Source organism: Pleuronectes platessa, chromosome 12 (assembly GCF_947347685.1).
Source record: "Pleuronectes platessa chromosome 12, fPlePla1.1, whole genome shotgun sequence".
NCBI classification, from domain to species: Eukaryota; Metazoa; Chordata; class Actinopteri; order Pleuronectiformes; family Pleuronectidae; genus Pleuronectes; species Pleuronectes platessa.
The window spans coordinates 22,791,260-22,813,400 of NC_070637.1; the positions used below are offsets into that span (position 1 = coordinate 22,791,260).

At 41.2% G+C, this 22,141-nt stretch overlaps 2 protein-coding genes across 5 annotated transcripts in view; both read right to left on the reverse strand.

Annotated features, from left to right (window-relative positions):
- epas1b (endothelial PAS domain protein 1b) overlaps positions 1-7,850 on the reverse strand; it is a 40,345-nt gene extending 32,495 nt beyond the window's left edge. For 3 of the 4 annotated variants that reach the window (XM_053436669.1, XM_053436671.1, XM_053436670.1), the window contains exon 1: positions 7,474-7,849. In XM_053436669.1, the coding sequence (XP_053292644.1) occupies positions 7,474-7,499 (26 nt within the window). In that variant the 5' untranslated portion in view covers positions 7,500-7,849. Of the gene's footprint in view, positions 1-7,473 lie in introns of all 4 variants that reach the window. The other variant, XM_053436672.1, reaches the window with a different exon arrangement.
- A 2,515-nt stretch (positions 7,851-10,365) lies between these two features.
- The window catches only part of LOC128453657 (protein kinase C epsilon type), a 40,156-nt gene continuing 28,380 nt past the window's right edge, over positions 10,366-22,141 (reverse strand). The window contains exons 11-15 of the mRNA XM_053436673.1: positions 20,968-21,122; positions 15,455-15,593; positions 14,782-14,970; positions 12,602-12,748; positions 10,366-12,491 (exon numbers count right to left, since the gene is read on the reverse strand). Of these exons, the coding sequence (XP_053292648.1) occupies positions 12,345-12,491; positions 12,602-12,748; positions 14,782-14,970; positions 15,455-15,593; positions 20,968-21,122 (777 nt within the window). The 3' untranslated portion in view covers positions 10,366-12,344. The remainder of the gene's footprint in view (positions 12,492-12,601; positions 12,749-14,781; positions 14,971-15,454; positions 15,594-20,967; positions 21,123-22,141) is intronic.

Below are 22,141 nucleotides of genomic sequence, written 5' to 3' on the forward strand. Positions count from 1 at the left end.
TTTCCAGAAACGTCCATTTCCAAGAATCTTTTACTCTCACGTGTCGTTAAGTTTCCTTTGGCCACGAATTAACATGTGAGATATTATGTCAACAGTAAATATCCCAAAACAACAGTTGTCCTATCTGAATATTTGTGTTATTAGGGTCATTATATGAAACAATCTAATCAAAACAAATCTGTTTTTTATCCATTTATCCATTGTTAACTTATCAAACGTTGTATTACCCTGGCAAACAAATTATTTTACACAAAAAGAGACCGTGGGAAACTTCTCATTTATTATCTTTGGCAACTTCCTTTAATCTTTTTTTTTTAAAGATTGCAGTGTTTTAAAAGTGTAAAACTTTAACATTTATTCAACAGCTCAGTTCAAACTTTTCTTATCAGAAAATGTGTATAGCTTCTTGTGATGCAATGAACATTAGCTTGAGCTTTAAAAACATCGGGTGGTAGAGTCACACAGCTGGAAAACAGAAAAACATCTGTATCTCTATCTTATAATAACCCACAGTCTCTCTCTCTCTCTCTCTCTCTCTCTCTCTCTCTCTCTCTCTCTCTCTCTCTCTCTCTCTCTCTCTCTCTCTCTCTCTCTCTCTCTCTCTCTCTCTCTGAACCCTTTCATCTCTTCTTTGTCTCTATTGTCTCCGTCTGTTTCTCTGAATAAAGAGATTTAAACACAGACAAGAGGAATCTTGTTTGATTTGAAGGAAGTGACTCAATCAGAAGATTTTTTTTTTAATTTCCACTTGATATCAGAGAGTTCAGCTCAGGTGCAGGTATCATTAGGTCTGTGACAGATGATTCTTATCAAACCAGCATCAGCGCTCTGAGCCGATGACGACTTCCAAACAAACCCATTAGTGCGAGAACACAGAGGCGGAGACTCAGGGTCACAAACATCTGATCCTCGAACAACTTCAACGACAGGCGTGGACTCACTCGGACATTCTCCAGACATTTCACTGAAGGGTTGAAGGAAACGTTCCAGAAAACATCCAGAGCAGCTGACTCAAGACATTTGTGTTCTCACTTACAGAACCTCCAGAACATTCAGGAACATGTCTGGATCCAGTTCACGTCTGAAAACTTTTGCCTTCGAGCTTTGGACTTTAAAAACGTCCTTGTTGAGGCTGGAGTTTTCGAGGAGGAGTTTTAGGAGCTGCATATTTTTACTAGATCTACTTTATAGTGTTATTTGATTCTTGAGAGGCACTGTGCAACTTTGTGAAAGGAGTTTTACTAAATAAACTTTACTCACTAAACTTTACAAGAATTTGTCTTTTAAAGTACAAACACTTGAGAACTGAAGGACACTAACTGAGATTAAACCTTCTTAATCTTCTCTAATAACTCTTCTCCTCTGTCTACATGAGGAGGCAGTAAATCCGCTCTGAGCTGCCCTTGTATTTTCTGGACGTCTCTCTCTCCCCATCTCTCCTCACATTCTTCCCAGGGCAGGTTGGGCGACCGCTGTAAGTGGCGTGATGTTGTGGTAGAGCCGGGGAGGCCGGGCCGGCGGGGGTTGGCACACAAAGGAGGCACGGAGGCGCTGAGCCAACCGGGCCCCGGTCCCAGAGCCCGACAGGCCCGTCAGGATCCGAGCGACCCAGCTTCTCCTGCGCTCTACTCGTCTGTCTTCACATGTCTCGTCCGTCCACGTCCCCTCCATTATCTCTCTGTCTTGTTTAACAACTCCCCGTCCTCCCTGCTGCTCTCCCTCTCTTGTTTTTGGCAGCCCTCTCTCCTCCCCTCTCTTACCACGAGCTTGCACAAAACATCCGGACACAAAAGGTGCAGCGACGGCTCCTAATGAGCGGCAAACCACAGAATAAGAAGCCAAAGCTTTAAACTCATCTGTCACCGTTTAGCACCACACAGGACACATCCAATCACACACCTCGTTATGGAAGAGGAGCAGAAGCAGGTAAATGACTGAGTGAGATTTAGATGCCACAAAGAGCAAAGACTGTAATCTACAATCATTACTCAACTGATACTTCAGTTAAGGATCTTTCAGACGTGCACTTTATCCAGACATGTTCCTGAAATGTTCTAGAGGTTCTGTGTCTGAGAGGAAATGTCCCAGTCAGTTGTTCTGGACATTTTCTTGAACTTTTCCTGCAGCCTACGAGTAAAATTTATGGAAACGTGAGCATTCAGCAGGAAGATCTCTGGAAACTTCCCAGTGAGCGAGTGGACGTGTTGATGAGGTTTCTAACATGTGACGGACTTGGAACTAGAACGATACAAACATCTCAGGACGAAGAAGAGGAGACGTACACGTAGAAGACGAGGACGTCAACTTGGAGAGACGAGGAGGTTCCAGAGCTTTTCTGCTGCTTCTTCATATGTGAAACACAAACTCCAGAAAATGTCAAGACACTATTTTCGGGACATTTCCCAGAGTTCATGTGTGAAAACTTTACTGATACAGTAGATGTTAAAGAGAAGTTTCAATATATCAGACTTTACTATACGTGTGTAGTTTGATCATACGTCTGAGGTTTAATCGTTGAGTATTTATAGATTTAAAGTTAATGTATTTGTGTTATTTTTCTGCGAGTGGATACTGTGACTGAATAAACTGTTAAGTATCCACCTGCTGTGTTAAAGGTGATCGAGCCTGAAGACGAGCGGATCAATCTCTCCACAGCCGAGTCGTCTAAAGGCGTCTGGCAGCCGCTCCGGACTCTGACCTTTGGACATTGTTTCCAGAGGAATCACACGATGAAAGAAGCAAGAGGGCTTCGACTCAAGACCTCGACTTATTTCTGGTGCGGGTCGGCCAGGAAGCAGAAATAAAGTGTCGCTGTGTGTCGCTGTGTGTCGGTGTGTGTCGGTGTGTGTTGGTGTGTGTCGGTGTGTGACGGTGTGGTGACGGGGTGTGTCGGTGTGGTGACGGGGTGTGGCAGATCTCGACTAACACACGAGTTTCGGTGTGTTTACTGGCATTAGACATGTCAACAGTCGACACGTTTCACCTCTGATGTTAAAACAATGTTTTTAACTCTACAAACTAAAACAGCAATTATTTGAAAAACTCATATTTACTGCAGGTTTTAATTGGTTAAGTAAAACTTATTAAGGAACATTAACGAGAAAGTTCTGAAAAATCTTTTAACTTATTACTCACATTTTATGGACCAAGCAATGAACAGATCTCGTTGTATGGATCTGGTGTAACATTTCTGAGACGCACAGCAAATTTTTGAAAGCTAAATTAAATTCACTCATCTACACATTGATCACACAAACCGAACCATTGCTCCAATTAGAAACTAGAACTCGTATGATTGATTGAACATTGGAATGTGAGGATTTTCTGGTCGTTCATAGTCGACAAAAGTAAACCGATATTTTATTATTTTAATTTTATTCGTAAGACAAAGCAAGAAATTCAAAGTGATTTTTGCTTTTTCTGACGTCATATCAGCCAAATGATTAATGTAATGATTGTTTAATAGCAGCCTATGACAGATATGATGATTTGCTCTTTTTGTTTGTGAAGTGTGACCTCTAAAAAATCCATAACACGGTTGAAATCCGTCCTCATAGTGAAAATAAAGTGACATAACGGAGGATATTATTTGCAAGAGCACATGTCATATGTACGGAGGCTCTTTAAAGAGCACACAAGTGTTTTTGTATCTCGTGTGTCACGTAACATTTCGCTGAGACAAATATACGACGACGGGAATCGCGTCCAAAACTAAAACCGAAAGCTAAGTTGTAAATCTCTCTCATTCTGTGCTGGCGCCGGCAGTAAGTGGACACTTGCATCTAAACATTCCAGCTCGCACATCCTCCCTCGTCAACGTGAGCTGGATTAATGAAACCCGTCTGAAACGTGGCGCTTTTTTAAATAAACACTGAACCTCATGAATCACACAACTTATCAGCACAGTTATGACTTCCAGGCGGCGACAATGTAATACAAACACTGACGGAGGAAAACACACAGCACATCCACAAGGAGACACACACTTAAACACACTTAAACACACACACACATATCACAGGGAGGATTTTCCTTCTGCAGGCCTCTGGCTCTTAAAATGTCCGATAGCTCTCGGCCTGAAGGAGACCCTCCTAGACTCGTCTCCTAGACTCGTCTCCTAGACTCGTCTCCTGAACTTGTCTCCTAGACTCGTCTCCTAACGTAATTTTCCTCGACTCGATTTCAACCCTAATGGCGGCGATCAGAGTCGTCTGCTCAGAGTCAGATGATGATCCGATAGAGTCTGTTGGCGAAGAGCGAGTCACAAGGTTCGAGTGGATCGAGACCAGAAGGAGTCAGAGAAAATCCATCTCTGCTGATTGAAGTCAATTCTCTCCTCCTCGTGGTGTGAACGATTATTTTCCTCTCTCCCGAATTAAAACAAAAAATGTGTCTGTCAATAAAAGAGGTGAAATGGACGAAGGGTTTTCAACAGGTGACAGGAGAAGATTTTACTTCCTCTTCTTCTGTCGATAAATTGATAAATTGACAAAAAAGATTATACCCAATGTTTCTGTTGTTTCCTCGTTCTTCAACTTTGAAACAAAACATCATATACACATGTAATAACCATATAACAATTGAGTTATTTTAAACATTAATATTTGCTCTGTCGATTGTTCATACATCTTTGACGACCTGGACACTAAAACCACCTCAGGTAGCTTTACTTTACTTTCTATAATGAAAATAATAAAAATATATTTCTTCTATATAGCACATTTCAAGCTCAAGCACAAAGTGTTTTCCTAGCAAAAGGAAATTTCAATAGAAAAACATCCCTTGAAGGACAAACAGATTTCAATCAGAAGGAATTTTATCAAACCATTAATCTGTCGCTGGCACAAACTGAGACAAATCTGAACCACTGAGGAATCGCAGATAAGGCCATGACATCATCACCCACTGTTACAGATAGATAGATAAAGATACAGATATATACCAGTAAGAAAAAAGGTCCAACAAACAAGAGAACTTAAATAACTAATGTGCAAAAATAAATAAATCACGTCCAAAAAGTTGAGAAGAGAATTGAAATCTTATCAGGTTGGAATATTCCAGCTAAACAGCTAAATCAGCAAATAACAGTCATGACTCAGCGAGAGCAGAAAAATGAAATTAAAGCAAACAAACCATTTAAACGTGATGTTTGTCTTTGTGGATCATTTCTCAATGATTATTTCTTACCAGTGAATAATCGCTGCATATTTTATAAATACATAATATCTTATAAATAATCTGTATTGACACGTCAATCTAACACAAGCAAGAAGCCGGAGCAGTCAAAGTAGGAATTAAAAAGTTTTTCTTTGTTTGTGCTGCAAACTAAATAAAATCAACTGTTTTTATAACAGTCAATATTTATCATTCTGTGTTGACGGGGCTGATTATTGGGAAATTACAAGTCCAACAATCCCCTTCTGCAAATTACGCCCGAACAAATAACAATCAGACGACAGGGCGCCAGTGGTTGTGATGTCATTTGAAAGGGGAAACACACACACACACACACACACACAGACACACACAGACACATTAGACAATCATTATTGTTGCCAATTAGCCTCCAATTAAGCAGCATCAGATGTGGGAGAATCCAAGCGGTGATCAGACGTCTGTTGTCTGGGAGCAGAACGAGGAGTTACAGGTACAACCAGACTCCGGCCTATTGTCTGACACCGACTGAGGTGGTGACTGATCCCATATCAACACCCGACTTCTCTTAATAAAGCAGGTTAAGAGGTCGAGAACTTAGATTCTGTCCTTAAAATGTCACTTGAATGGAAACACAACAATATTTCAAAGTTGATGCCTGATTAAAACAACACGTGGACCTTCAAACCAGATGTTTTCTGTTGTGCAGCACTTTGTACTTAGTGTTGAAAATTGTTCTGATGTATATTTATTGTTATTCAGTTGAACATCTCGAGCTCTGAGGTGGACTAAAACTCACCCACCCACCTATTCCAGAGAAAAGGTTCCGGGCCATCATGACTAAAACCTTGCGTCACCTGAACAGTTTTTTCCCTATGGCAGTGGGACTCACAAACAAGCCCCCTGCATCACACTGACTCTGCTGATCCCCCCCCCCCCCCCCCCCCCCGCACATGATTTATAACTATATATTATTGGCACTATCACCAATCTCTGCACCTTAGAACCGCACGTACCCATAACTCTCTTACTGTATATATTGTTGTTCTATTGTTGTTTTTCTATTGTTGTTTGTACAGTGCACCATCCACACCAAGGCAATTTCCTGTATGTGCAAATATACATGGCAATAAAAATAATTCTGATTCTGATTCTGATGCTTCTGGAAAATATGGGCTCAAAAACAGAGGAGACCGGGCCTCAGCATCGGCTGTGTCTAATCTCTGGAGCAGTTTACCTTCAGTTTTAAAGTTTTAAACATTGCTCTAAAATCCACTTCTTCTCACTGACTTTCAGTTGAATTGAGTCCGATTATTCTATAATCGTGCAATAATCTGAATCTGAAATACTCATAATGTTTATTTACTTTTGTATTTATTCCGTTTCTCTGTATATTTGACGTCTTTTTAAAGCCTGTTTGTCACTTTGGTCTCTGTGGTTGTTTGAAACCTGCTTTGTAAATAAACTCTGACTGGAAGAAACATGTAGAAACTAATTTAAGTGTTGAGTGTACTATGCCAAAAAATGATTTACAGTGTAAATACAGATAAATATAATCTTTATTGACTTTTTAAGTGAGGAGAGGATTTATTTTAAAGTACAGTAACTCTTGAGTATATTTTAGGGATTTCTTTATAAACTAAAAACAGTTTTTATGAGGCTTAAGCAAACACAAACTTTAATAACCTTTAATAAACTATTTATGATGTTTAATTGCTTTTTCTTCTGCTATATTTATTACATTATTTTTAAGCTTGTTCAGCACTTTGCTCGCTGTGGTTGTTTTAAACCTGCTCTATAAATAAACTCTGACAAACATTTGTAGAAGAAATGTGAGTTAAGTGTTGTGTGATTTATGTAACAACTGATCTACGCTGTCAATACACACAAATATTCCCATATATTGGATTTATATCTGAAGAGAGGGTTTATTTTGAAGTACAAGAGCTTAGTGTCGGTTTCTAAAGTCATAAATCACAATAACCTAAACACTGGAACTTGTTTATTTGGACTTTTCACTCAATGGAACCAATTTTTTAAGCTTTTTTGAGCTGATTATTGTTAAAAAAGTCCAAAAACCTGCAGCAGAGAAAAGCTCCTCTCATGCACAGACTCAATCATCACTTACCTTCGTGCATGAGGCTGAACCCGAGCATTAAAAACACATTAGTTTTGACACAAGGCTTCTGTCATGAGAAGATCTTATATTGAACTGGTGCTTAAACTGGGATTTGCAGCAGAGAGCAGGTCACAAGCTGCAGCAACAAGTCGAGCTTCTTTCATGAGTTGCACAATAAAGAATAAAGAATAAAGTCTCACCTCTTCTTCTCTCTATCTCCAGTCATGTTTCCTCCTCTGCACAAATCAATGGTTTAATCCCCGCGATGGTTTAGTCCAACTTCAGAGTCCCAGTAATGAAACTCAGAGACAGTTTTCAGATGAAGAACCGAAGCTGCAGCGGGTAAATCCACAGAGTCAGGCCGGCTGAGGAGGCTGCAGGACCGGGGTGCTGCTGCCGCTGCTTGCCGGTGCTCCGGTGGTCGAGGTTTTTTTTGGGGGGGGGGGGGGGGGGCGTACAGTCTCAGAACACTGCCGAGGATTGTACCGCCTCTGTCCCGCAGACACACAGACAAGTGTCCGCTTGGATCCCAACTTGTCCAGAGACTGAAACTAACCGTGAGATAAGTTCGTTCTTTGACCTGAAGATCAGCTGATTCACACGCACACGCAGGCCCCGCCCATTGGCTGGAAGCCCCGCGGGGTTACGCCCCCGTGCCCGCCCCCTGCTCCACCCCCTGTCCCTTCAAGAGTAAAGCCCCGCCCCCACCACCACGACCCACCTGTCTGACCCTGAGACAGGTGAGGACAGAGGAGACATAAGTAACACAGGTGAGGACACACAGGGGAGGACAGAGAGGAGAGGGGACAGGAGACATAGGTTACACAGGTGAGGACAGAGAGGAGAGGAGACAGGAGACATAGGAGGCAGGTGAGGAGACACAGGTGAGGATACAGGAGACAAATAACGACTTGTATTTCAATCATATATTTCCCATGTATACGTATACAAATGTATGTAATATGTACAGTATATATTGTAAAATATATACTTTTTTATTTTTGAATTGAATTTTCCATGTGTGGATCAACAAAGATTCATCTTACTTCACATGCATATTAAGCTTCTCTTTATATTTGACACAATCAATAAAAGCATGGATTTACGTATATATTGTAAACATACATAAACAAGCTGTATTTAAATCCCATTTAGAGCAATAATCTATATATTATTGTAATGTTAACTGTATGTGTTGTTAATTTGCTGTTTGTGTCAAATTAATTTGAACTTATCTCATCTTAGCTTATCTTATCTGGTCTTATTTTATCTTATCATATATCATCTTAATTTAATATCATAAAACTATAATCTTATCTTATGTAAAGTGTCCTTCCAGTTTACAGATTTACAGGATTATTCTGAGAACTTGTTTTTGAGACACTCATTATTTGTCCATAAAATCTTCACCTGCACAAGCAGGTGATGTCGTCAATCATCTTAATGTGTCTTAACGATTCAGTCATTAAAGTCATTCATCACAGGTTCATTAAATCCACAATGATGTGACACAGGCAACACCCTGATGTTTGAGAAGCTATAAAACAATAATGACATTTGCAGAGCGCCACATGAATTAATTGATCTCATGTCGTTACTGCAAACATGTCGCTGGAGCCGGCACCGCGGCAAAGATCTTTCTGTGTTGTTCCTGCTTCACCGAGGACGAGGAGAAGACGACTCAACGATTCACGGACCAGTCGACTGATGAGTTCATGAAACGTTCAGAGACACAAACATCAGGAGGGGATTATAAAATCACTGCCATCTCAGAAAATGACATCATACAGTGTAAAACCATCATTTCTGCGACCAATCAGATTAGCGACAGAATCTACATCTTATTTAGATTAAACTAAATGATTCCTATGTTATTTTATCTATACAAAAGTTACCTGAAGTTATCTTTGCCTGATTATATACAGTGTGCACGTCTAGTGAGTAATGCACATCTGCTGCTTTTCTTTTTTCCAAGGTTTTCTCAGATTTCAATGTTCATCCCAAAAAGAACCTGAGGAAAAACGTTGGCCGTCTGATCTGTAATATCAGACACATGTTCGAGTGCATGTAGGTTAAGGACGAAACTTGATGATCCACCTGCTCTGCATTTTCTCACAGAGGCGTTGGAGCGCTCTGTCTTTTCAGGGGCAGGTCTCACAACATTTTTTCACAACTCATAACCGCTGCTGGCGTCTCATCGCCTCCTCTCCTGTCGACCGCTCACACGTTTGAGATTGAAAAGATTAACGTCGGGTACAGAGCGGCCGCACCAGAGGAGGATCCACCCGGGTACAACCAGGTTCACTTACATTGTAAGGTCATGTGATAAAGAGTTGTACCATCACTTTAAGTGGGAACGTTTAATCTTTGCAAACATCAAGATGAGGATTAAAAAAAGAAAGATGAAGAATGTCAGCCTCCATGAGCTCACTGTGACCTTTGACCTTCCTCCACCGAAATCTATACAGTTCATCTTAAATACAAGTGACCACTGGTCAAAATGTGAGGAAATTCCCCACAGACAGACTTGAGAGTTCATGTTGAAGAGCACAAACATGTTTTGTGAGGCCACAGTGACCTTAACCTTTGACCTTTGACACAAATCGAATCAGTTCTTTTTGATTGCACGTTCAGATCTTGAAATACTTTCAAAAACCTGTGCTCGCACTGGGGTCCTTGCGGTTAGGTATCCTGGATTTCGCCCGGGTTCATCTCCTGTTGTGGGAAATAGACTCAATGTGGCTCAGGAGGAACTATTTCTTCTGACAATACATTTCATACCCATTCTGCATTCTTAAGAGGGCAAGAGCTGAACCCCAGAGTTCCCTTCTTGAGATACTGCTAATGTGAGAGCAGATGCTTCACACACGTATATCAGCCATATCACGTTCACAAGAACATGAGGTCAGCGTACCTATGACCTTTGACAACCATTTAAAATCACCTCATCTGTGACTTCAAGTCAATGTTTTTACCAAATTTGAAGAGATTACTTCAAGGCGTTCTTGAGATATCGTGTTCATAACCACCTGATAACATAACAGCCACTGACTGTGGTCGGCACAGACACATAAATAAACAAAGAAACAGCATTTTCTTTCTGCCATCATGATATTTAATTCATTTCAAGAAACTAAAACAATACACCTTCACATCCTTTTAAAGTACAGTACATTTGGCACACAGCGCAAAAAAAACAAAACACAAACACACATGTAAGTCGTGGAAATGATTCATACAGGAACAAAACCACAGAAAAACAAAATGTACAAAATAAGCTTCACAAAAACAGGGTCCGGAAAAACAAAACCCCAAAAAAGATCCTGCATCATCCGACCCGAGGAAGAAGAAGTGTCAGTTAAAATCATAATACTGTCAGTCACATGTCATCCAACATCTTTCACTCATCACTGGAGAGAGAGAGAGAGAGACCAGAAAAACCAGCTTCCTACATGAAGCAGGTTGGAGTTAAACATTCAAACTAAAGGGATTGTCAGCGGGAGTGAGGGAGGACGTCTGGGAGAGGACGTCCTGTTCGGGCTCAGAGTGTAAAGATCGGTTTGAGAGGTTTTATATTACATTGACATGAAATGACAAGGAAGAGAAGAGGAATGAAATGTTGTGCTAGTTGGTCTTTATTCTGCTGTTCATACTGGTGTGTGTATGTGTGTAATAATTATTCTTCCTATGAGCCGTTTGTCAACTTTGTACCTGAACATGTCTGTGGAGGAGATGAGGAAAGAGGAAGAAACAAATAAACAAAGAATAAAATAAAATAACAAATATTGCACATGGACTTTTCATGAAGATGTTTGGATTCTGTTGAGTTCACAGTGAAAGTCACGGACAGGTCGTACAGAGAAATGGAGAAAGAGGGTCAGAGGGTGAAATCTGAAGGAGTCTGGAAACATCAGAGGATCTAGTCAAAACAACACAAGGATAAAAAAGTAACACATGAGCTCAAAACGTACAGTATGTAGACACACACACACACACACACACACACACACACACACACACACACATACACACACACACTGCAGAGTGAATACATTCAGTTATCACACATTCACCACTGTGTTTGACCCACAACTTTAAAGTGGAATCATGGGAGATTGGTTTGTGATGTTGGAGACTGTAGGTCCAGTGCACAGCTACTACACACACACACACACACACACACACACACACACACACTCAAACACACACGCAGGCGGTTAATGGAACCATTTCTTTTCTAATGGGACCATCGATGCTAACGAGCTAAAAACAGCCCCACCTTCTCTCTACAGTGGGAAAATAACTGCTGAGATGAAACTAAAGTAAATTTCAAAAAGCCAAAGTGTTGCTGTCTCGGTGCATCTTCTTAACTTCCCGTCTAATTTGCCAGTTTTCACTTAAATTAAAAATAAAGCTCTTATTTCCTCATGATCTCGTCAGAAAAGTCTTTGATTTCTTGCGCCTCCCTGTGACGTCTCTTTTTCTTATGAGTAACATACTGTTTTTCTTTAAATACAATCATTAGTTCAATTGTTTTTTCATTCACATACAAGTTTAGGGAAGAAAAAACATTCTTTAAAACACAGATAGACACAGGAAACAGCACAGCGTGTACGGACATGACAGCCTTTCTCTTTCGAGATGTGTGAAACTACACACGCATGCACTCGTGTACACACATGACCTTCTCTCTCACGCACACTAACTCTCAACTCCTTCAAAACACGGAAAACGCGGCGCAGGCTTTGGTTTGCAGCGCAGCTTTCGTTCAGAGAAATGCTGAAACGTACTCCTGGGGTCACTGGGTGCGTTTCTTACAGCGTCTGAACCGCACTCGCATGCAGCTCAGTCAAAACAGTTTGACTGAAAATGCACAAACGGACAAACAACAAGAGCACAGAAACCATGATGAGCGACACGGGGGGGTCGAGTATAATTCCTGGAGAGGTCAGAATCTGGAAAAGTTCAGGAGGTCTCATTCCGGAGGCCACGTTTCTTTAAATAATGTGTCTTTGCTTGAAGGTTTTTTTCTTATGTGTATGCATGAAGTTAACCGTATACACACGTGGGTCTAAGCCACAGTCTCGTCTCCGAAGTAGGAGAAACCTTTGAACTCGTCTTGGTTGATCTGCTTGATGATGTTGTCCTCCACCGGCGTCAGGACGGGTTCTTCACGAGTGAAGTCCTGGTCAAAGTTGTTCACGTCCCTTTTGGTTTTCTGGGAGACAAAGAACGAGAACGAGGGTTTTCAACGTTTTGAGATGAGTCGGGTCAATTGTTGTAGGTATTTCTTTTTTATCAACAATAAAAAAACCTATGTGGACTCACAATGCGTGGTTTGAACGGCGGTCTGAGTTTCCTCTGCTCCAGCAGCGTCCAGTCGATCTCTCTGAAGAACGCGTGGAGCTTAATGGCGTCCTCCAGACCCTGAGACGCCACGCAGCCCAGACGCTTGCTAGGACTCTTCGTCATGAACTGAAGAGTGAGGGAACAAAAAGGAAAGACAGAAGAAGAGAAGGCGGAAAAAAGAAGAGGTTTGTTTTACTTGTGTGAAAGATATTTAATGATTCTGATGAGCTGCCTGCTTAAATGATAAATAACATAAGCAACGGCTACATATGCTGAGGTATGGATGTCCCGCCCATACACCTGCACAACCAATCATGGGTCAGTTTCAGCTGTCAATCATGACATCTCAGCCCATTTTCACAGCATCACTTGTGTAAAACTGATGTCGCCTCATTCCATAAAGAGTAGGACTCTGTCTCTCTCTGAGGGGAACCTGAGTTGAGTAAGCTTATTGAATTTAGCCATATTTTTTCATATTTGACTCCTCCCAACCCAAACAATAGACAGGAAGCAGGCTGCTATGAACAGGATGTCCAAATATACTCAAGTCGCCCAGCAGTGCTACATCATCAAATAACTAATTGGAACCAAACTCATTAGAAACATGAAGATACGACCTGAAAGTACAGAATATGCACTATACAGCAGCCAGACAGCAGGGGGCGATCAACATGTTTTTGCTATGCAGTCTTCAAGATTGACTGTGGCTGCACGAGCCTGTTGGGTCTGGTTTGCATGTAATCGGGCGTTTGTTTTGGATTCGGAAACAAAAAACAAAATACTCAGCATTTCATGTCTGAAATTTTGAGATTGGGTCTTTCGGCGACATACAAACATGTTGAGCTTCTATATTCACATGAATAAAAAATGAGAGATATCATATTTTCATCTTTTGTCTGATGACTTCTCTGATTTTCTCACAGGCCTAAAACAGTGAGACCCAAACTTGGTCTGTGGCTGAATCTGTTAAAAGATTCTTAACGTCTATAAAATACGATTTTCTAAAAATATATAAAAACTGGGTGAGTCGGACTGAGCTGAGAGAATTTATCAAGCAACTCGATGCCCTTCAAGTGGATGACGTGTCCAATCAGAGCCCAGTGTGAGGCTCTGACTGGTCAGAGTCCAAGACATCGTCCAACATAAACACACACGCACACACTTTCCCACAAGGCTTTGCAGTCACAGCGCACCAACAGCCAAGGTAAACGCAGGGCTTGTGATGGAAAAACTGGACGGACAAATAAACAAATGGACAACAAGTGGCACTCAACACACACACACACGCACACACAACACACAGACGCACACACACAGAGAAAAAAACTCATGGAATCAAACACAGAGGAAATTATCCAATGTTCTTCCAGCGGAGGAACAGGAAGCTCAGATCAACATGTGACACTGAGGGAAAAAAACCTCTGTCACATGTGACAGTGAGAAAAGACAAAGACAAAACAGAATCAGAAACAATCTGTAACAGCACATTAGTCCATTAAGGCTGCATATTGTTTAAATGTTTCATGATATGCAGTATTTCATTTTAACACAAGGGAAATAAAGTTAATACTTGGGATGTTTGTGAACTTTGTCATTAGTCAGCAACTGTATGTCGTTAATCTGATGTTGTATAAGGTTTAACACCCTTGTTGGGTTTCTCTCTCAATGTGGCACAAAGTGAGGTTTTTAAAGGATGGATGTGCAACATGGGGCAGAAAGAGCAGTTTTCAGATCTGTTCCTCACTGATAATGACCAAAAATATCACCACTAAAGATTCTCCGTCACCCAGGTCATGGTTTTCCAAGGAAAGTTAAATCAAGAGCAACAGAGCTTGGTTGTTGATACTTGAAAAAGTTTCAAAGTTTTTCAGCTGAGAATGGAAGAAGACTCCTGGATAATAGTTTTAAATCTGTCTAGCCTCAATTCAACCAATGAGGTAATCCTTGCACATTTGTATCAGTTAAACCGTATCTATCCGATTCATTTAAAACTAAGTAGACGAAGGAACATTCATAAAACCATTTTTTTGTCCTAAACTGTTCCTGAAGTCGCCTAAATCAATAAATCATAATTTTTTAAGCGACATTTCACTTTTGTTGATCGCTGAGATGAATCAGAAACAGCACAATCTTCCCCCTATGAACCCTGGGTAACTGACCGCTCTGAGAATGGACACGGCCTCCTTGCTGAGCCAGACGGGGTAGAGGACGTCATCGTGGAGGATCGACTCAAACAGGTCGTCTTCGTTGTCGGCTTCAAACGGCGGCTGGCCCGCCATCATCTCGTACATGAGCACGCCCAGAGCCCACCAGTCCACTGAGGGGCCGTAGTCCAGCTCCTGGAGGATCTGAACACACCACAGAGAAATATCAGGTTAGTTAAAGAAATTAAGTTTGAACAAATTCTGATAATTCACTCCTGAGATGGAGAGAAACAAAATGTCCTGCTTGCTGTTGCCCTTTCAAATTAGACATTAGGATTGTGTCACTCCATGAGGAGATTGGTTTGAGCTGGCAGATTAAATTTAGAATTGTATTATCATACTTAGCACACAGAGGTTATGTGAAAACCCAAACCTGCAGCCGTCTTTGAAGTACTTCACTTAAATAAACAGCAGAACATCGTCTGCATAGAGGCGAACATTAACATTGTCTAGCCATAAATCTGTGAATAAAGTCAAGTCTCCAAACAGAGAGAAACATTTAGCAGATTTCCTCCGATGTGGATGAGCAGTGAAAGTGAAATTTTCCCTTTTCCATATGATAACAACTTTTTTCATTCCACATGTTTGAAAAAGCTGTAAAGATGTGGTTTGTGTGGTTCGGTGTCACCTCAGGTGCGATGTAGTCTGGCGTCCCGCAGAAGGTGGTGGTGGTGACTCCGTCGAGGATTCCCTCTTTGCACATCCCGAAGTCTGCCAGTTTACAGTGACCCTCCGCGTCCAGTAGTATGTTGTCCAACTTCAAGTCTCTGCAGAGCGGGAAGGTCAGGAAGGAGAATAAATTAAACGAGCGAGGGACATTTTCATTTATTGGAAACAAGCAAGTATTTCATGCGCTGTTCGTGTGATTGATGCTTCTCATAAAATACCACGTATTTGAGGAAAAAAGACGATTCACAGGCCCACAGGGTTTTTGCCACAGAAAACAAATAGGGCCTCATGGTTTATCTGCAGCGAAGGAGGGAGGAGGGCAGAGAAAAGAGAGAAAGTCCAGGGTTGAAAGAGATTGAGGGAGAGAGAGAGAGAGAGAGAGATGGATGGAGAGAGAGTCTAAGAGATAAGAGCAGCAGTGTTGACAGACGACAGGGCTGGTCATGAATACAGTCGCTCTGGGTTTGATGGTTGATCGCCACAAAAATGTCAACATCTCCTCTGTGCAGCTTCTGCAGCCATTCAGAACGAGGTGTTTTCAAAAATACAGCCGCCCCGACGAGCCGGGGAGGCGATGGAGCGTGTGTTCGTGTGTGTGTGTGCGTGTGTTAAAGTGAAGATGTTGTATAACTGTTCTCTTTTTGTAATCCCCCCAAAATATAAAAGGCAGCTTAACAACCTTGTTTGAGAGCCGCTGTGATCTGTTGTGGACAACATGTTCTTTTAATGTCCCACCATGCTTTGCTCTGACAAGTTATTGAATGCACCAAAGAAACTCAGGTAAATGAGGTTTTGATTACGCACACCTATTATGCATCGTACCTCTGGGTAAGTTTGTGTATTATTTTCACCGGTTCCCCACTAATACAGATATTTTGAGCCTCTCGTCTATCCTGATTTAAATTTGTAAAGATCAGAGTTTTTTTTCATTTACATGGGAGAGCCCCCCCATAGACCTAGGAGCAGGGAGGTCAACTGCAAAGCTTCTCCAGCTTGTAAAACTCCCCTGAAACTGGAACCCCACGTCAATTCCTGGCAGTATTCTGTGCCGCCTGTAGATTCCTCGGAACAGTCATTAAACTGAAATTCCACCGAAATTTGCAGCGGCACTAACTGACACAAATGATTCTTTTCATGCAGTGGCTTGCTCTGCGGTTTTCCAGACAATACAAATATAGATATATAAGTGTTGACCCTCCCCCGGCTCCCTGTTTGCATCGCTCTCCTCCAGGCGACTCCTCGCACATTAAATCTGAAGTGAACGGCTGCGGCGAAGCAGAAGAATAATATGAATTTAATGCATTTGTGATTGAATTCAAATGGCTGATGACATTAATCTTTGTATTAGACATCACCTCGCTGCAGTAAATTCAATATTAAGTGGCTGCAGGTGCAGCGGCACTAATGGAATGATATTTATTCCTGTGGAGACGTTCGTTATGGTTTTGTAGAACGAGAAGTGGACGTCAACAAGTGCAATTAACCAACAAGAAAAAATATAATATCTGTTTTTAATTCCCCACATATAACACATCATTTAATTATTCTTTATTTATATATTTTATTATTAACTCAATGTTGTTTCTTGATCTGCACAGCTGTTATTTTGTCTTTTGGTCCTAGGTTACTTATAATTATTGTGGCCTTGTTAATGTTTCTGTGCTATAAATCAACAGGTAGTTTATTACCCAGAAATGTCAGGGTGTTATCACGTAAGTCTGTTGATTTGAAGTTGACGAGTGGAGATGAATACAAATCTTCTATCAGAAAGATTAACAATCATTGTATCATGTGACTCGACAGATTTTGTGGGAATAGTTGGATTCAAGCAACAGCTGCAGTTTTTGATCCAGCTGCTGTTTAACATCTTAAACTTTCACTGAGTCGGGAAAATCACCTCTGTGTGTTATTTTAGAGAAGATTCAATATCACTCAAGAAATCCTGTCAATAAACAGGAGCTGCTCACACACACAGATGCACACACACACACACACACACATACACACACACACACCAATCAGGCTCAATTGAGAGCATTTCCTGTGTTTCATGTTAATCTTGAGTGATTTTTCCATTACGTCCTCAGCAGCAACCTCTGTGACCTGTGACAAGTAACCTCTCTCTCTCTCTCTCTCTCCCCCCCCCCCCCTCTCTCTCTCTCTCTCTCTCTCTCTCTCTCTCTCTCTCTCTCTCTGTCTCTCTCACAAACACACGCAGTTGGTGTATCTGAGGATGAAGATATGAAAGAAAATATCAAATTGACCACAACGTACTTTTGGAGCATAGTGTCAAATGTATGTTTCCACACCTTTCACCTTTCACCTTTCTTCACTAAGACTGAATCCCGACACAGCGCAGAGTAAATGATCATCATGTTTCCGTCAATGGAGCTGAGGAAAAGTCGACTGAGGCTGTTCACACCAAGAAAGACGTCAGTAGGTTTTTGTGTTCAGTCAAAACTCTGTGAAGTTGCAAAATCTAAGTTGTGGTGCATTGAGAAATCACGCACACATCATATTTGATCTTATCTGTATGTGAATTGATGAACTATGCCTCCAGCCTGAACCCACAGTGTCTACGACAAACATCACCTTATATCTGGTCTCGTTGAAAAGAAGGTAAAGTGAAGAAGATGCTGCGCCCTAAATAAGTTTTTTTCTTTTCTTTCAAGGGACGAGAGGTTCAGACAAGGGTCTGATGGGAGAAGACAAGAATCAGAGGAGTGACGGAGGAGGAGCGGGTGGTGAGGAGGAGCGGGTGGGTGAGGGTGGGGGTGCAGAGTGGGGACATTTTGTTCCAGAAACACTTGCTCATTTTATTCTGGTCAACAAAGTGGGTCAGAGAAGAAAGACAAGAGAATCAGGTAGTTAAGCCAACTCAGCTGTCAAGAATCAACACGCAAAGTGTGTGTGTGTGTGCGTGTGTGTGTGTGTGTGTGTGCGTGTGATTGAGTAATACAGTTTGTTCTATCAAAACAGCCTGAGAGAGAAAACCAAGTTGAAAGACAGAGTCATTAATCTTAATGTTCTGTGTTTTAAACCTTGGAACAGAACTTCTTTCTGGGTGTGAAGAGGAATGAGCCATAAAGAAAACATTACCTTTAAATAAAAGACGGATGATTTGATGATGAAGGATATTTTCCCTAATGTCATATTTAGACTTTAAGAAAATCAAGAAAATATCAACTAAAATCACTAGATTCAATTTTAGGTTAAAGTTTAAACCATAGTCCCAAAATGTTTCTTTGTTATTATCATCTTTAGTCGTTATCACAGACTGTAGATTAAGATGGATGACAAATCCGAAAAGAGAGATCCATTGGCTGGCTGCAGTATATAGCTCATAAATCCCGCCTCCTCCATGTAAGTAGATGGGAGTCAAAATATACTGAATATACAGATCTTCTGCTAACATGGAGGAGGCAGGTTAATGACTTATACGGCAGCCAGCCACCAGGGGGAGATTGAGACACTTTCGTTTTACTTTCGTGAGCCGGCATGTCGTCCATCTTTACTTACGGTCTGTGTTTCTGCCAATGTGCAGAATGTGTTTCTTTCACATGTTGCCGTGTATAGATACAAACGTTTGCTGACACTATATTTTCTGCTCTAAAAAGCATGAATAAAACTTGAATTATCAGGACTCCGATCAGACTCCAGCCGCTGGTTCTGAGTTCAGACGTTTTCCTGGTCTCACTCGTTTGATTCTGAGAGACAGACTCTGGGTGGAGTCTCACTTTCAAACCTGCTCAAGAAGCCAAAACCAATATAACAACAAACACACAACAATACAGCGGCGGCTTTTGACTTTAACCTGGAAGACTAATGTGGATTAAATTGTGCCAACTGTCGGAAACTGTCACACACACACACACACATGATTGGAAACATGATTAAAACCGTGTTCTTCATTCATTAAACCATTGTAACGGAACGGGTGGAACAATGAGGAGCCAGCAGGACTGGACGAGTTGATCTGAGATCAAGTCGACAAAACAACAAAGAAAAATGTCAATTCATAAGTTAATGGATTTCACTTCCTCTGTTTTAAACTATGCAGAAACAAAGTGACGTGAGATTTTGGTGATTTTATCCTGTGTCTTGTTTTATGAAACACCTCGTTTGTGTTTCATCCTGTTTATTGTGTGTTTTACAGCATTTCCACACTCACATGTTCACTCACATGTCTGTGCTGTATTTTTATATGTATTTCTGTTTTATGACACCAACAAGAAACTATTCATTGTGCTGTGAGCAGTAAATATTACCTCTATTACGCCAAAATTAGCAAGCGTATGTTGTATCTTTAAAACGCAAGTGAATCCACTAAAAAAGGCGATTGGCTCTTTTCCCGTTGGAGGAGTTTGCTTTTCTGTTTTGTTGGAAACTGAGAAACTCTTTCACCGCGCCGTCTTCCCGGTGTTTACTCTTGCACCACGAGAGAATTGTTTTTTTTTGTGTTGCCCGTTTGTGTCTATTTAGGCCAAAAAAAGTGCCGTAAACTTGAACTAGTGTAGAGAAAGAATTCATGTTATGTCACTGTGTTTCCTCACAGTGCTGATTCGTGTATGTCGTGGATAATGACACACACACACACACACACACACACACACACACACACACACACACACACACACACACACACAGCTGGCATGATGAGAGAATCCAAACAAAAAACCAAAACCAAATTTACGAAGCGAAAACAGCGAAAAGGAGAAGAGACTTTTTGTTCCGTCAGTTATTTCTGGGAGCAAACAACCTGAACCTGCGTCCATCACAATGGTGTTATGATTCAGGCTGCGTGTTGCTTTGTGCGACCTGTTGTGGGTTTGCCATCGGTGCACAATGATATTATGACTGAGGGGTCGACACGGACACACGATGGTACCTGACGGTGAGGCAATCTCCAGCTGCAGGACAACACAGAACTTCCAGGGTCAATGAATTTGTTTCTGTTAAGAATCTCCACTGTTTCATGGTGAAACACCACAAATGTGTGATTCAGCAATTTTCCAGCGCGTCAATTTCCTGAATGGCAACACAACTCAGGGCTCTTATTCTAGAAGAGTTGATTGAATGATGAGGATGTTTCTGAGGATATTTGCTTTAGCTGGAATCGTGAGCTCATTCCCGCCTCACAGAGCAGATTCCCGTAACGTCTCCTTCACATATCTATTTTAACAACCTTTCTGTTAATTCCGAGAATCCCAGTTCAAGTTTATTTTCCTTTGTCCTGGAGTTCTCGTCTTTGGCCTGTAATGGAGACGCTCGTCTCAGTTGGACATCACTAAATCAAATAAGCAGCACGTTCAAGCTTCACGGTTCATTAAAGAAATAAAGTTCGAGTCGAAACTATTCAAACCAAAAGGGGAAGAGGTGCATATGAATGAGACATCAACACAAACCTGGTCGAAAAGCAGATTAATCCTCAGAGTGTGGAATGTGTGAAGCCAACAGTGTTAGCGTGCTTACCTGTAAATGACTCCATGCTGGTGCAGGAACATCAGGGCGGACGTGACCTCGGCGGCGTAGAATCGGGAACGCGCCTCGTCGAACTTCCTCGATCGTTGGATCTGAAACATCAGGTCGCCTCCGTTCACGTACTCCATCACGAAGAACAAACGGTCCTGGAGGAGGAGACGGAGAGTGAGACCACACACGATGCAAACTCTTAATTTACAAATTAACATTTAATCTCTGTCTATAAATGATCAGAATCACTTCCATCAGATTCCCAGAGTCAAAGACGATGTGTTGAAGGTCTTTGTTTAAGCTTTGATTTGTTAAATTTCGTCTCTTTGCTGAGAATTAAATCATACACGAAAATAAATACAGATATATAATCTCATCTGTATGGGTCTCTCTCTATATATAATAATGGCATCATATACCACACTGGGTTTTATGAAAGCTTTAGAGTCAAACATGATTGAAACTCATGAGTTTTACTTTTTTTTATTTCAAATACTTTCGAGTATTATGATATAATAATATCATTGTCGTATGACTGAAGTATGATCACTGACTCAAACTGAGACAAAATACATTTCAAAGTACAACAATGTAAGTGGAATAACTTAGGCAAAATTTAACAACATTATATAATTTGGATTGTTATCTTTCCTTTTAATAAAACCCCCACAAAATTCATGGTTATGTGACCAACACGGACTATCTCCACTCCCATAGGAGCCTTCCTGTAACACACACACACACATACACACACACACACACACACACAAATAAAACCCCGCAAACTATACCACACCCTGCTCTATTCTCTTGGTACTGAAAATGGGCTCCGAGGAAAAATTAACCGCTTCCTGAATTCTAACTCACTTTCTACATATAGGAAACTGTGTGTGTGTGTGTTTGTGTGTGTGTGTGTGTGTGTGTGTGTGTGTGTGTGTGTGTGTGTGTGTTATAAACAGCTCTGTATATAAGAAGCAGGAGGCGTCCCTCGGAGCCATTGTGTGAGGCCTCAGGGTTTAAACAGGTGAAACCAGAGTTCACAGATCCTCCCAAAGAACGAACCTTGAGGTGGAAACGTGTGACTCAGACCTGACTGGAAATAACCACATAACCACCTCAGATTTACTATTTTCATTATTTCCTGTATATTTTTGTGCAGTAAACAAATTCCTGT